Source organism: Petaurus breviceps, unplaced genomic scaffold, assembly GCF_028583685.1.
Source record: "Petaurus breviceps papuanus isolate PSGF00001 unplaced genomic scaffold, PetGlider_PUasm1.0 151, whole genome shotgun sequence".
In the NCBI taxonomy this organism is placed as follows: Eukaryota; Metazoa; Chordata; class Mammalia; order Diprotodontia; family Petauridae; genus Petaurus; species Petaurus breviceps.
In genome coordinates this window covers 31,430,527-31,445,767 of record NW_027185712.1, presented here as the reverse complement: position 1 = coordinate 31,445,767, position 15,241 = coordinate 31,430,527, and the positions used below count along the sequence as shown (strand labels likewise).

Genomic DNA, 15,241 nt, shown 5'->3' with positions numbered 1-15,241 from the left:
GATAGATAGATAGATAGATAGATAGATAGATAGATAGATAGATAGATAGATAGATAGATAGATACAGATAGACAGACAAATAAATATACAGATAGATGATACACATCTCTAATGTTCCCTTGATTTTATCATCAATTAATTAGAACTAGGTATATTCCCTGTGAACATAAGTTGTATTTTTCTTTCCTTAAAATCTCAAAATTCTAACATTGTCTGACATTAACCCTCTCTTCATTTCATACACTTTTGCCCCACACTCTCCCCTTGTCTGAATTTCTAATTTTTTACTGAGGGCATTATTATCCTTCCAACTTTAACTATTGAATTAATCTTACTACTAAAATATCCACAAAGAAATTTTATGATACTGTCTCATATATATATATATATACATATATATATATATGAACTGTTCAAAAATTAGTAACAAATGAACTTATAAGATTTATATAGATGGTGCAGCTAATGAGATGACTATCCTTGAGGTATCTAATACTACTAAAAAAACTATTTTAATGTTATATAGCCATCTAGCCACTAGAATTTTTTTTTAAGAAATTTAATCTATTTTATTCTGAACTTAAGAAATAAAGCAAGAATTTCGATAACATGGTGGAATAGGAAAAAAAATAACTAAAGAAACTGCACATCTATTATGTACAACTTGCTATTGCTTTTAAATATATAATGAGGTTATCATGTAACTTTCTTTTTTCTTTCCCCCACCTTGCCCCATCTTAGAAATAGCTACCATTAGATACAACTATGTAGAGATATGTAAAATCATTTTATACAAGTTTCAATTTATCAGTTATTTCTCTGAATGCAGATAGGTGTCTTCCTTCATATTATCATTTGTAATTAATTTGTAGTTAAATCTGTAATATATGAGAAAAACATTTCTTACCTGGCTAAGGGGCTCCTGAAACTGGACATCTAAATATTCTGCGGGTAATACTGGAATGTTAAGAGCTGACTGTGAAAGGGGTGGTATTGACTGGGTAAGTGAGGGCTCAAAATTCTCAGTTAAAGTTCCCGAACGAACATTGGTGATATTTGGTGTTGAAGCCTCAGAAACTTTTCCCCCAGAATCAAACAATTTGAGACATGCAATTTCTGAGTCAATGGGTAATACTTCTGGTTTAACTCGATCAGTCTGTAAGGAAACATCAGATGTGGTACTGATATCACTGGTCATATTTGCTTTTCCTTCACTTGACACAAATTGCTTGTTGAGGGCAGTCCAAAGTCCAGCAATCCAAGGTTCAACAACAAGTTCTAAACTGAAAAATCATTACAGAGAAAGAGACACATCAAAAATAGGGATAATTTCACATTGTAGTATATATGACCTGGACATAGCTAACAAAATTTGACAAACTCTCATGATAAATAACACCAATGAAAATTTATTTAAATGAACTCTTATAAGAGTAGAATCCCTTTTCTCAGGTTGTAGAAATATACTGGGAACCTAAAGGAGAAATGTTTTGGAAAATGCAAGAATCCTTTCAAGGGCTGCTTAGTTGACTATTCCTACCAATGAATAAAAGGCCTGGGATTTTGTCAGTGCAAGGACTCCCTGCATGTACACCACTTATATCCCATCTAACTTAAGAAAGAAAAGCTTAGAAAGTTAGCTAATGTTCAGAAAGGTTAAAGTTAAGTGATTTGCCCATAATCAGAAAACTAGTATTAGAGATGTGATATAAACCCAGGTACTCCAAAGTCAAAACTTTATCCAATTCACAATAATGCCTCTCTAAATCAACTATTACTTTAAAAGAAAAAAAATTAAGCTATATATGGGTAACTGCTTGCTATAGGAATGCCTAAGCACACCCACTTAACAGAGAATGTCAATGTTAGTGCTGCAGAAATATAACCTCTAAAAGATTTGCAATACCTTAAAACAAGCTAATGAATAATGTTAATCCACTATGTAAGAACAGTTCTTTATTTTGAAAACAGGCACATTAAAGACACTTGTCTTATCACTGACATAATGTCTGTAAGGTACTTGGCATAAAATCTGATTATCCATCACTTCTGTCACCCAAGTCTTTGGGAAGAAAAAATTGAAAAAACATTGCTTCAGCAAATAAATAAATAAACACATAAATAAACAAAAAAGACCTATTGATATATGTGCACAGTAGTGTTGGGAACTTTGAAATTAGGTGAAGCATTAGTGGCAACTGCTTTGAAATGTTTTAATTTTTCAAGGAAAGGATAGAATGGCAGTAAAATGGTTAGGCTGAAAATTTAAAGGTCTAAGGCTGCAGAAATATATAGAAAGGAATGTTTATATTTAGATTTGTGGGTAAGGACAGAGAAGTTTTGGAGGAGAATGACAAAAGTCAGGAGACATGCAAGATAAAACTGTTTTGGAAGCAGATATAAGAATAAAGAGATTTATCTAGGAGACCCACTATCAAAGTGGTAATCAGGTTTATGCAAAAATGAATATTTGAAATTTAGAAATGGTTTTCAAATCACAAATGAATAGGGAAGTACAAATCCAATCTAGATACTTGCAAAGGAATAGACTACCAGGGCTCATTACAGAATCCCTAGCATATAGTTGGTACTTACTGACTGACTGATTAAAGAGGGCTGACTGCTGAAGGAGTCAGAGTCAGAAGAGGGGGAAGGGAGGAGAGATCACTCTAATGTTAAAAGATCTTATATATAAAAGTATCAGTTACTGAAAATGATGAAAAAGCGATCAGCAGGGTTTCAGAGAGGGGAGAAATGGGCTTTTGGTGGCTTTGATGAATGGGCCAGTATTATACTATTTAATAAAAATATTTCCTTCTGTCATTTATGATAAAAATAAATATGGATAGATAAAAATCACCTTACCCTACACAATCATCTGCATGCCCAGTTTTATAGAAATGCTGGGCACCAAGTTCTTGAAGTCGTTTATCAATTATTTTTCCACCATTACAGAAGTAGGTATATTCTGAATTACCCAGACCTAAAGAACAAGAATAAATAATTAGCATGCAATGCGAAAGATTTAAAGGGCTACCCTCTAAATTTTAGTGAATTTCTACCAAATATTTAAATATAAATTAATACATATGCTAACAAATTATTCTTAAAAACTGAGAAAGAAAATATTCTATGAAACTCCTTTTATGAGTTGAATTATAGTTTTTTACTAAACCAGGGAAAAACAAAGCAGCAATATCACTAATGAAGACTGATATAAAACTTTAAAATAAAATATTGTCCAAAAAACGTAACATATCCAAAAATTTATTCAAAGACTAAGGTGGATTTATTCTACAGATGCAAGAATGGTTCTATATTATTAAAATAATGGATATAAAAGGAAAACTTCTTGAAACCATATGATTATATCAACGGATGCAGGAAAAAGCCTTTGACAAAATATATTTATATTAAAAATGTTACGAAGCACAAGCATGGAAAGTCCATTTTTAATGATAAAAGCTACATAGCTGAAACCAAAAGTTAGTTTTTGCAATAAGTAAACACTAAAAACTTTCTCAATAAGGATAAGGATGACCTCTATCCCCACTGCAATTTGAAATACAGAAATGCAAGGAATAAGGCAAGAAAAAGAAATTAAAATCAAATATAGGCAAAAAAGTTTTGCTGAAGAATGGATGGTTTAAGTTACTACATAACTTCAGTAATGCAGTGAGACACAAAATAAATCCACCAAAGTCATTAGCATTTCCGAACAGCAGCAACAAAATAGTGAAGGAAGTAATAAAAAGATTTCATCTGAAAAAGCTAAAAATTTCGTAATATCAACTAGGCATTGTTCTATCATTGGATACTTAAGACTTAGGTAAATACAATTATGAAACACCTTTTAAAAACATCTTCTATAATTGAAAGGATTAAGTGCGCATGGTAGAGTCTCACCAACATTACAAAAATGACAATACTACCTAAGTTAATTTACAGACTTAGTGCTATGCCAGAGGTAGGGAACCTATGCCAAGCAACTCTAGGTCCTTGGGTATAGCTTTTTGACTGAGTCCAAGTTTTACAGAACAAATCATTTATTAAAGAGATTTGTTCTGTGAAGTTTGGATTCAATCAGCAGGCTACACTTGAAGACCTAGAAGGCCACATATGAACTTGAGGCTGCATGTTGCCCACTTCTGTGCTCTGCCAATCAAACTACCAATGAAGTCTTTTAAAAAGTAGACAAAATGTCAAAATTCATTTGGAGGAACAAAAGGTCTAGAATCTCTAGGAAAATAATTTAAAATGTCAGAATGAAAGTGAGAATAGTACTCTCAGAATCTAAATTATACGGGAAAGATGCAATAACTAATTAAAAAAAAGTGTGAATAAATGACCAAAGAGTCAAAGAGGTTATACAATTGCTTTTAACTCTAAAAATACTAAAGCGTTCACAGCTCATCACAACTACAGTTAACTCTGAAATAACAAAATAAAACCTAAGTGCTAATAGTCATGAACAAAGCTTTCTCTATGCCATTGGAGGAAGGAAAGTAGACACTAGGTGTTGGTGTGAAACAATTCTGGGATTTTGCTATGGCTGAGTTCATCCAGAGGATGAGTAGAAAAGATTGTTGTTATGCCAAGCTCAGGCAACAGCTTGCATGCTGGGCCTTAGGTTTGGAAAACTGGGTGTCTCCTAACAGAAGAGCAAAAAGAGAGGGGTGGTCTTGGCATGGGGATCCTGACAAATGTACATCAATTAAATTCAAGTTTCCAATTATTTATTAGGTAGAAGTGAGGAGGAAGTACATTCTATACAAGTGCATTCCAAATTTATGCAAAGACAAGGAGGTAGGAGACAAAAAGGCCTATGTGGGGAACAGCGAGTTTGCGAGTTTTGCTGAAATGGAGAATTATATGAAAGAGGGTTAAATAAGACTGGAAATGTAGATGGGAGTCAGACCCTGAAGGGTTTTAAATACCAGGGCCACTTAAGATTTTTGAGTAGGGAAGTAGAATGATCTGAGCTATGCTTTAGAATACCTATCTGACAGATGTATGATCAATGAGTCCAAAAGGAAAATTATTGGAAGCACAGAAGCTATTAATAGTCTATCCAAGAGAAAGGGTAGAGACTGTATGAGAAAAAGAGCAAAATGTGAGAGAAGTTGTAGAGACAGAATACACAACTTTTTGCAGAGATTTTGTATATACTTTTGAGATACTTAGGGAACACCTATTCGTAAGGTATTCTTAACTTTTCTTGTATCATGGACCCCTTTGGCAGTCCTGTGAAGCCTACAGACCCCTTCTCAGATTAATGTTTTTAAATGAAGAAAAGAGGATTATGAATAAAACCAAGCATATTAAAATGATCAAAATTTTAATAAAATAAATTCACGTTCACCAGGTTAAGAATCCCTGACTACTAGGTATTTGGGTCAAGCAGGAATAGAGTTCAGAAAAGAGATGAAGATTGGATAACATACACTGGAAGTCATCTGTACAGAGATAACTGAACACAGGGGGCTAATAATATTATCAAAGAATTAGAGATATAATGCTCAAGGACAAAATGGGTGGGAGACAGATGATGAACCAGCAAAGGAAACTGAGAAAGATTTGAAAAGAGCTTTTATTCAATTTAATAAGGTGTTAATACAGGTTAACAAAATGAGAGATCACCCTTTTGGAAAACCAATGGTCAAAGGGGAACTTATGACTTCATCTTCTTCCAGTCTGGCAAACAGAGACAGAATAACACCCCAAGGACTTGTTTCTTTTTACATTTTCTTCTGGCAAAGCTCAGGGAGTACATTTGTGGAAGGGTAAGTTCTGAGTGGGAAAGGCAAAATCCTATTAAAATTTATAGCATGGTGGGTCTTTTGTCTCTTGATTCAGTTTGCATTAATTTATTTGGCTTTTTAATTGACTTTATAAGTAATGTCATTTGCTTGTTACATTGGCTTTAGCTCTGAGAGTTATTCCTTTAGTTATTTTCCATGAAATTCTAGTCATTTTAAAACTTACTGTTGCTATTATAGTCAGGAACTTGAGGGAAAGACAAATTTTATTTTGTCCATTAAAATTTGCCTAAATCCAATTACTTTTCTCCAGATTTGCTCCGCAAGACAAAGTTCTAGTTATGCTCTAAATTTAAAAATTTGAAATTTTTAGTGGGAACTTCTAACAGAGTTTCTGCCATATTTGAAAAGCACTAAGTCATGCTTGAGAATGTGTTAAGCACCAACCAAATCAAGCTTTATAACTGTTACCTTTCTTGGGGTTTATGAGCTAAAACAGCTACTTCTGCCGAGTAATTCCTCTGCATTATCACTTTACTGACTCACCTTGAAGTATGCATAATTGATGTATATACACAAGCTCCAGTAAGCCGCTTATGAGCATTTAGGAAGACACAGCTCAATCACTTTCTTTTCTTAGATACTCCAGTCTATTTAACTAGGCCTGTGTAATTGACTGAAAAATATGTCTCCTGAGACTGAGTGAGGCCCCCCTTACTGAAGGGTTTCTCTTGGCCATTAGTCTGCACATTGCTGAGAAGAGCATCTGACTGAACACAGCTCAATTCCATAAATAAAGGAATTATTTTAGAATAGGAGGCTTTTCCCACAAGGGTATGTACCTTCCCAAACCCCTAAATTATCAAGAAGGCAAGAATAATTAAATTTAAACCTTAATTAAGGGTCTAATATGTGCAAATCATTGAAGTCTGTGATTAAATATAAAAATATTAATGAACTATACAGCACTGCTATCTCCCTTTAAGGAATATTTTTATTCGTGAAAAAAAGCCAGGTGGTAATGGTTTGATAATCATTAATACCAAAACACTAGTTCCATATTAAAATTTCATACTAAATATTTCACTTAGCATTTTTAAATCAATATACCCTTCAACTGTTGCTACAAGTATAAATATGAAAAAAATAATTTAGATTAGACTAGAAAAATATATTTTCTTCAGTTTTTGTGTTCAACCTTTTCAAAATACAGAATTTTAGCCTTTGCTTTTACACTTGTCTTGAAATTAATGTTACTACAATGAAATCAAGAGGAAATTATTTTCCATTACCCAGTAATCCATATCGCAGATGTGAGAAGAAATCAGGTGGCAGAGTTTTGTCTCTAATTTTCTTAACAAACTTGACTGCTGTATCTGGTGGATCTCCATCGCCAGTAGTAGAAACAATGACAACAAGTGGATCTGTTTCTGTTTTTAAATCATACTAAAAACATAAGCATATTCCTTTAGTAAAATCTGGTGTTTTTACACTTTTATAACTCTCAGACTAAAGAACTTGCTTCAAAAGTTTGTTTCAAACACACAAAGGTACTAGTCACACTTTCTCTGTTTCTACAAATTGACAAAGCAAGGGATGATGTGCAATACAGCTATTAAGTAAAAGCACTCAGCAATGGGTCCTTATGAGGTTAAAAGACTTTCTCTAACCTAGTGTTTTGTATTTCAGGATTTTTCTGTATCACAAGGTTGAAACACTCAAATAATATTTTCAAGTGTGTTTCTCTGAGAGCACAACCTTTTTTTTATAAGGTAGAATTTAAATTACAAATAGCTCTACTAATGCTATAAAAAGTCACAGGAGTCTAGAAGAGTTTAGAATATGCTTCTGGTCAGTCCATAATAATCACAATCTTTCCATAGTTAATCACACAAAATCATCCTCATGTCTCACTTGCTCAAATATCCTAAGTCAGAAAATATTAATATTACATTTATTTACATTTTTCATTTATGTACATTTTTTTCATTAACAGTGGCATATAAAATTTCTTATAGGGATTACCCAACTATGCCATGAAAGCAGCAGGGCATTCAACTCTACAAACCTCTACGACTATGTGCAGAGCACAGAGCTAGTTAGCAGGAGACATGAAAGTACAAAAAGTCCAGTTCTTGTCTTCAGGCAGCTTACAATGTAGTCAGGGAGACATGACACAAACATAATACAAACTAGAATATGAAGATCCAAGGAAAGAAAGAGTATTTCTGAATGGAAAGATCAGGCAATAGAAAGTCTGACAGCAAAGTGAGCTGCAAGATGGACAACAGAAAAACTGTCAAGATAAGAAGACAAGATGGGGCAGGGGTTGGGCAGAATGAGGGAAGGGAAAGTCACCTGCTGTAACACTGCAATTGCCCTTGAAAGCACAGGGGTCTCTCTCTCTACTGTGTAGTGGGTTTGGGGGACTTCAATCCAGTGACACTGAAGGCATCTGTTCATTGTTGTCCTTTGTACTCAAAATGGACCAAAATGACATCACTATATCAGGATCAATGTACAGTGTATCTGACTGTGGTTGATCAAATTAGTATGAGCTCAGAAGGCTCCACCACAGGTTGGGCACAAATAGCCCATGTAAACATTTTGGAAGATGTCTCTGTGCATCTCATGTATATTTTGACATACTGTATTCTGCTTTGCTCACAGAGCACAGTACCTTCCTTGATGAGGGCACAGCATGCTGGATGGTCCTGTGCCACTCCTTCCCATGTTTTACAATTGATACCAAAGGTCTTCAGAGAGACCTTGAGAATGTCATTGTACTGCTTCTTCTGACCTCCACTTCCTGACAAGAACCTGCCTTGTGTGAACTCTCTGCAAAACAGTCTTTCAGGAAAATGTACATTTGGCATTCAGAGAACATGGCCAGCCCATCATAATTGCACTCTATACAGTAGAGTTTGAATGCTTGGAAGTTCAGCTCAAGTAAGGACCTCACTGACCAGTACCTTATCTTGCAAAGTGATCTTCAGAATCTTCTGAAGACAATTCAAATGGAAGCAATTCAGTTTCCTGGCATGGTGCTGGCAGATGATCCAGGTTTCACAGGCATGCAACAATGAGGTCAGCACAATGGTTCTATAGACCTTCAGTCTGGGAGGCAGTGTATTACCTCTTCCCTCCCACACCTTCTTTCAGAGCCTCCCAAATGCTAGTTAGCTTTGGCAATGCATGCATCAACCTCATCATCTATGTATACTGCCAAGGCAAGTCAACTTATCCACAGCATTACAAATTTCTCTATTTGCTATGGATGGTGAAGTGCTAGCTAGTGGAGAACTTCTGTTTCCTTGGTATTAATTGTTGGGACAAAATCAGCACAGTCAACAAAGAATCGATCCATATTGTATTGCATCTCAGCTTCAGAGACTGCGCTGAGTGCATGATCACCAGCAAACAAAAAATTGTATACTAACTCTCCCTCCATTTTGGTCTTGGCCTGTAGCCTTTTCAGGCTAAATAATTTACCATCAGTGCAGTAGCTGACCTTGATGTCATTTTTTCCTTTGTCAAAGGTTTTCTGATAACATCACTGAAATCACCACGTTAAGAAGCATGGGAGCAAGCACACAGGTCTTTTCACTCCCCAGGTGACTAGGAAAAGCATCATCCATTATCCAGAACCCGTGCCAGGATGCTGTCAAGAACTGGTGAATGATGGGAAAGCTAGGTGGTGCAGTGAGTAAAGCGTCTGCCCCGGAGTCAGGAGGACCTGAGTTCAGTTCCGGCCTCAGACATTTAACCCACCCACCCACCCACCCACACACACACACACAAATTAGCTGTGTAACCCAACTGCCCTCCAAAAGGCAAAAAATTAAAAAAAACAAACAACTGGTGAATGATACTGATGAGCTTCTCCAGGCAACCAAATTTTGCCAAGATCTTCCATAAGCCCTCACAACTGACAGTATCAAGGGCCTTGTTCTCTTAGCATTTCTCCTGGATTTGTTGGGCATTCCTCAAACCTTTCTGAAGCTGGACTGGCTCTTGGGAAGATGGCCACCTTCCAGGTGAAGGATCAGCTACTTAAGGACTCTGGCAACAATCCTGCCAGCAACGACTAGGAGAGAGACCCTCTTGTGATTGTCATTGGACAACCTATTCCTTTATAGAGATGGACAATGGAGGCATCCTTGGTCTCCTGAGAGATAACCTCCTCTTGTCATATAACCCGAAAGATTTCAGTAAGTTCTTATATGAGCACTGGACCGCTCTGCTTTGGAATCAACACCAGGCACTTCGCCACACAAGAGGAGCCTAATAGCATTCTAAACCTCTTCTTCAGTTGGAATTTCTACTAGTGGCATTAACTACGACCTAGAGTATACAGACAGTCAACAGCTTCAGCACTGGTTGATGATGGTCTGTTGAGAACAGAAGTGTTCAATCCATCTCTCCAGGATCATGCCCTTATCACTGATGAGTGTGGCTTCATCAGTACTGAAGAGTTGAGATGTATCATAAGTCTTTGGCCCATAAATAGCCTTCAAGGCATCACAGAAGTGCTTTGGATTGTTACTCTCAGTGTAAAACGCATTTCATCTGCCTTCTTACTGCCAAGACTCTTCCATCTAAACTTCATTTGTACTTTACTTTTGATCAAGTTAAATTCTGTCTGTCTTGTTAGAAACAAACTAACCTGCTGGTAAAACTTTGGGGAATTCTCCTTTTTTCATTTAGTATCATCTGAATTTCCCCATCATTTTCAACAAAACAATCCTAATGCTTGTGAGTGTTCTGATGAGTAAATGCAGTGCTATACATCAAATCTCTGAAAAATGCCCAGAGTTACCTGTCGAAACACTAAAAAAGTCCTTGAAAGTACTGGGCACTGCTACTATGTAATGGATCTGTGGACTTCGATACAGTGCCATTGAGGGCATAAGATAAAAGGCAAGAGAGACTGCAAGTTATTTTTGAAAGATTTACATTAAAAGGGAGAAAAAAAGATGAACATTAAAAGTTTTGGTTATTAAAGAAATTTGGTTATTCAGAAAACTCATTATCTAAAAATTCTGATAGCCAAAATTTTCTTATAAAAACATCTATCTAAAAGGTTTTAGGTAATTACTTGTGTTGGATTAAAGTTAACTGCCACATAATAGGATAAAGTTCTTAATAGTTAATATCTATACTATGAACAGGAAAACTTAAAAGAAGTTCAAAACCTAGCATTTATTTGCTTTTTATAAAAGCAGAATCCATTAAGTTCTCCCCTTTTAAAAATTAAGAAGTTATACATTAAAAAAGGCACAATCCATTGTTTCTAATTATCTTAAACTATTATAAACAATTTCCCTTCCCCCCAAGTTCATTTACTGTTTTTGAAACACACAAATCTGTATATATTTTTTAAAGTTTTTTGAAAAGTAATAAAAGTAAGATTTCTCTATCTCAACTTGCTAAAGGGTTTGTTCTTTGCTACCACAAACTAGAAAGTTCATGACCTTCCATTACATCTGGATGAAAAACAACTTACTTAAAGAGCAATTATCTATCTATCTAAATAGAGATACACATATACACACAGACACACACACATATAGCTACCTCTTTTCTGATGTTTTGTTTTTCTTCAAGTGTAGGGATGCCTACAACAATATTCTAAACTTCTTGGGAATGTAGTCATCTAAAATGTCAATTTATTATAAATTTAATGTTGCTTCCCTTGGTCTTCATAAGTAAGGATACAAGCAGTAGATTGGTAAACAAAATATCCTGGGAATCAGGATACTTGGGTTGGATTCTTCCTCATTTATATATCTATTCTCTAATGCAACAAAGTTACCTGGTGATCTCTCACCTTGTCAGATTCACTCAAACAGTGAAGATCTACAAAAAATCCATGTGCGCCAGCTTTCTCACTTATTTCCTCTGCTATGGCTTTTGCCTGTCCACACTGTGTAGCATAAAGCAACAAAAACCTCCTCATTGTTTCATGGCACACGTTAACATGTCAACTGTATTGTGGAAAGGAAAAACAAAGTAGATTCATTTTTTTTCATAACTCAATAGCAGATGACCAACTACTTAAAGTCTATGTTTGCCAAGAAGTACAAAAACAGTCATGCAAAATACAAAAAAATTACGTTCAAATGGTTTATATTTGCATTCATTTTTAGGAACCACAGAATTTTAGGATTAGAAGAGATTTTAACGATCACAGAGTTCTATACTTCATTTTACACATGGAAAAAAAAATGAGACCAAGAGGTTAAAGTGACTATTCCAACACCACAGAAGGGGCAGAGTTTTTTTTGACCCCAGATCCAGTTCAACTCCCAAGATTACTATTAGGCTTAGAATCAGGAAGATTCATTTTCATGAGCTCATATCTAGTCTCAGACACTTACTGTATGATGCTGGGCAAGCCACTTAACCCTGTATGACTCAGTTTCTAATCAGGTTCAACCTTCCAAGCAAACTGATGTATTAAACAATGCATGGCAATTACCCATCAAACCAGGACCAGACCTGAGCTTAGGCATGGACCCATATACAGGTGGAAAGACTTTTATGCGATTAAAAAAAAAAATCAAATAAAACCAGTTAGTTAAAAGAAAACAATTAACCAGGATATTGGACATTAGGTAGTCTTGATTTCTAATTGGGGGCAAGATTAGGGGCTTTCCAAGTTGAGAAGGGGATAGTGAACAGAAAAAATGATGTTCCACTCCCCCCAAGTGTCTGTGAGCAATCATAGAAACAATAACTGATTCATTAGAAGGGGCAAATTTTCATATAATGCATTTGTCTTGTTTGAAATACATAATTATGAGAAAATTCCTCGTATAAACCTTTGCATCTGACTGATTTTCTGGCAGCATAACCGAGGTCTTTAGTTAAGGGTCTCTAAGCACCAGGTAGAGGTGGTCAAGTTTCCCAGCCAAGCAGGGCAAGGTTCAAAGAATGCAATAAGGGTCTCTCCCACCACCCCCCTACCCCAATTCCTACAATTGAATAAAGTTTTCTCACAAGACAGAAATTGAACTAGACCCATAACTGACCCATAATTAAACAGAAAGGGAATTGAGCTAGTTCCAGAATTAAGTCACAAGATGGAGTCAGTGTGGTTTCACTCAATTCCCATAATTAACTACTTGTTGTCCTAATCCCCTCAATTTCCTAATCTGTAAAGTGAGCTGGAGAAGGAATGACAAACCATTCTGATTGCCTGGCCAAGAAAACTCCAAATTGTGTTAGGAAGAGTTGAACAATACATAAACATAAAACTAAAGAAGGTTAAAACTTTTTGGCAGGGATCTAATTTCCAAATACCATTATTTTTAAGGAAAAGTCAATTAACATTTATTAAGTGCCTACTATGGACCAGGCACTGTGCTAAGGGCACGAGGAGAGGCAAAAAGAACCCACGGTTTAATGGAAGAGACAATATACAAATATGTACCAAAAATATACTGACAGACTATACCGGAGATAATCAACAGAAGGAAGGAATAAAGGGGGAGATCAGGAAAGGCTTTCTATAGATGGTGGGATTTTAGCTCTGTCTTGAAGGAAGCCAGGAAAGGCAGGAGGCAGAGATGAGGAAGGAGATCAGTTTAGGTATGGGGGATGGCTAGCAAAAATTTCAGGAGTAAGGAGACAAGTGACTTATGGAAGGAAAAGCAAGAAAGCCACTGTCACCTGATCAAGTACTTGGAGAAGAGCAAGTTGTAAGAAAACCGAATGGTGGAGTGAGAGAAGGGCAGATAATGAAGGATTCTGAATACCTAATGATTTCATATTTGATCCTGAAGGTTGGGAAGCCATTTATGGATGACATGGTTAGATTTGTGATTGAGAGATCACTCTGACAGCTGAGTGAAGGACTGTCTGGAGTGGAAAGAGTCTTGTGGTAAGGAGACCAACCAGTAGGTTATGTCAATAATTGAGGTATGAGGTAAGTCACATGGGTCTTTAGCAGGGCAGTGTCTCTGTCAGAAGAGAAAAGGGTGGATACATGAGAGATGTTACAATGGTAAAATCAACAGGCTTGGCAACACACTGGATATTAGGGGATGAGAAAAAGTGAGGAATTGAGAATGACATTCAGTTTGTGAGCCTGGGTAACTGGGAGGATAGTGGTACCCCTAACAGAAATAGAGAAGTTAGGAAGAGGAGAGGAGAGGGTTGGTGGTGAAGTTGGGGTGGAGGGGTAAGGGGGAAGATGGTTTCAGTTTTAGACATATTGAGTTTAAGATGTCTATGGGATATGCAGTTTGAGATGTCTAACAGGCAAGTAGAAATGTGGAGGTCAAGAGGAGGGACAATAGATAGAGATGATACTTTAACCAGTGGTAGCTAACAAAATCACCAAGTAAAATAGTATATAGAGAGGAGGGCATGGAATAGAACATCGTGCTACATTCATAGTAGGCATGACCCAAATGAAGATCCAGAATAAGAGATTGAGATGGAGTGGGCACAGGTTGGAGAACAAGGACAGAACGGTATTAGGAAAACCGGAAAACCTAAAGAGAGTATCCAGAAGAAGAGGCAATTGACAGCATCAGGGTCTTTAAAGGGTTCAAAAAGGACTGGATTGATTGTTACTGTTCAGTGGTGTCCAAATCTTCATGACCCTGTACAGGACCATATCATGTCAAAACTGTCCATGGGTTTGGGGTTTTTTTTGCTTTTTTTGGAGGGGGGAGGGCAGGGCAACTGGGGTTAAATGACTTGCCCAAGGTAAAAGGGACAGTAAATGTTAAGTGTTTGAGGCCAAATTTGAACTCAGATCCTCCTGACTTCAGGACCTGTGCTCCACTCACTGCGCCACCTATGTCCAACTCTTCTTGATCTCATTTGAGGTTTTCTTGGCAAAGATACCGGAATGGTTTGCCATTTCCTTCCCCAGCTCACTTTATAGAGGAGGAAACCTAAGTCTTCCTGATTGCAGGTCCAGTGATATATCTACTTCACCACCTACCCGACCAGTGTCTGTATCTACCTCCACCCACCTATCTATCTCTCCATCTATCTAAAGAAGGCTTTCACTTAGGGCTTGCATTCCAATCCTGGTCTGATGCTGACTATCAGTGTGACCTTGGTCACATTTAGGGCCTCAGTCAACAATTCCTCATCTATAAAAAGGTCTCACTGATTTCTAAGGTACCTTCCAGCATTAAATGTTAAGAGCTGTCATTTCCTCCCCCACGTTTCTTAGGCTGAGATTACAGGAGGTGGAGAGGTGTGCCAAAGAAGAGAAAAAGATTACGTAAAAACAAAATAAATAAAGAAACTAAGAAAGAAATGTGTAGAGCAGAGCAAGCTGAGATAAAAAAAGCAAAGGCTTTGTTCAGGGGCCACACTGAAAATAGTGTGAAAAGCATGAGGGGATTGGGGGGAGTGGCCGAACAAGTGACAACGCGGAAAACTACGATTCCCACAAGGCCACGGGAATGCTACTTTGTCCCACAATGCCTCTGGGTTGCCCCCCCCCCCCCCCCCCC

At 36.7% G+C, this 15,241-nt stretch overlaps 1 protein-coding gene across 3 annotated transcripts in view; it reads right to left on the bottom strand.

Annotated features, from left to right (window-relative positions):
* The window catches only part of MTRR (5-methyltetrahydrofolate-homocysteine methyltransferase reductase), a 49,031-nt gene that overhangs the window by 33,094 nt on the left and 696 nt on the right, over positions 1-15,241 (bottom strand). For all 3 annotated transcript variants that reach the window (XM_069076947.1, XM_069076962.1, XM_069076952.1), the window contains exons 2-5: positions 11,590-11,746; positions 7,052-7,205; positions 2,866-2,983; positions 908-1,283 (exon numbers count right to left, since the gene is read on the bottom strand). In XM_069076947.1, the coding sequence (XP_068933048.1) occupies positions 908-1,283; positions 2,866-2,983; positions 7,052-7,205; positions 11,590-11,718 (777 nt within the window). In that variant the 5' untranslated portion in view covers positions 11,719-11,746. The remainder of the gene's footprint in view (positions 1-907; positions 1,284-2,865; positions 2,984-7,051; positions 7,206-11,589; positions 11,747-15,241) is intronic.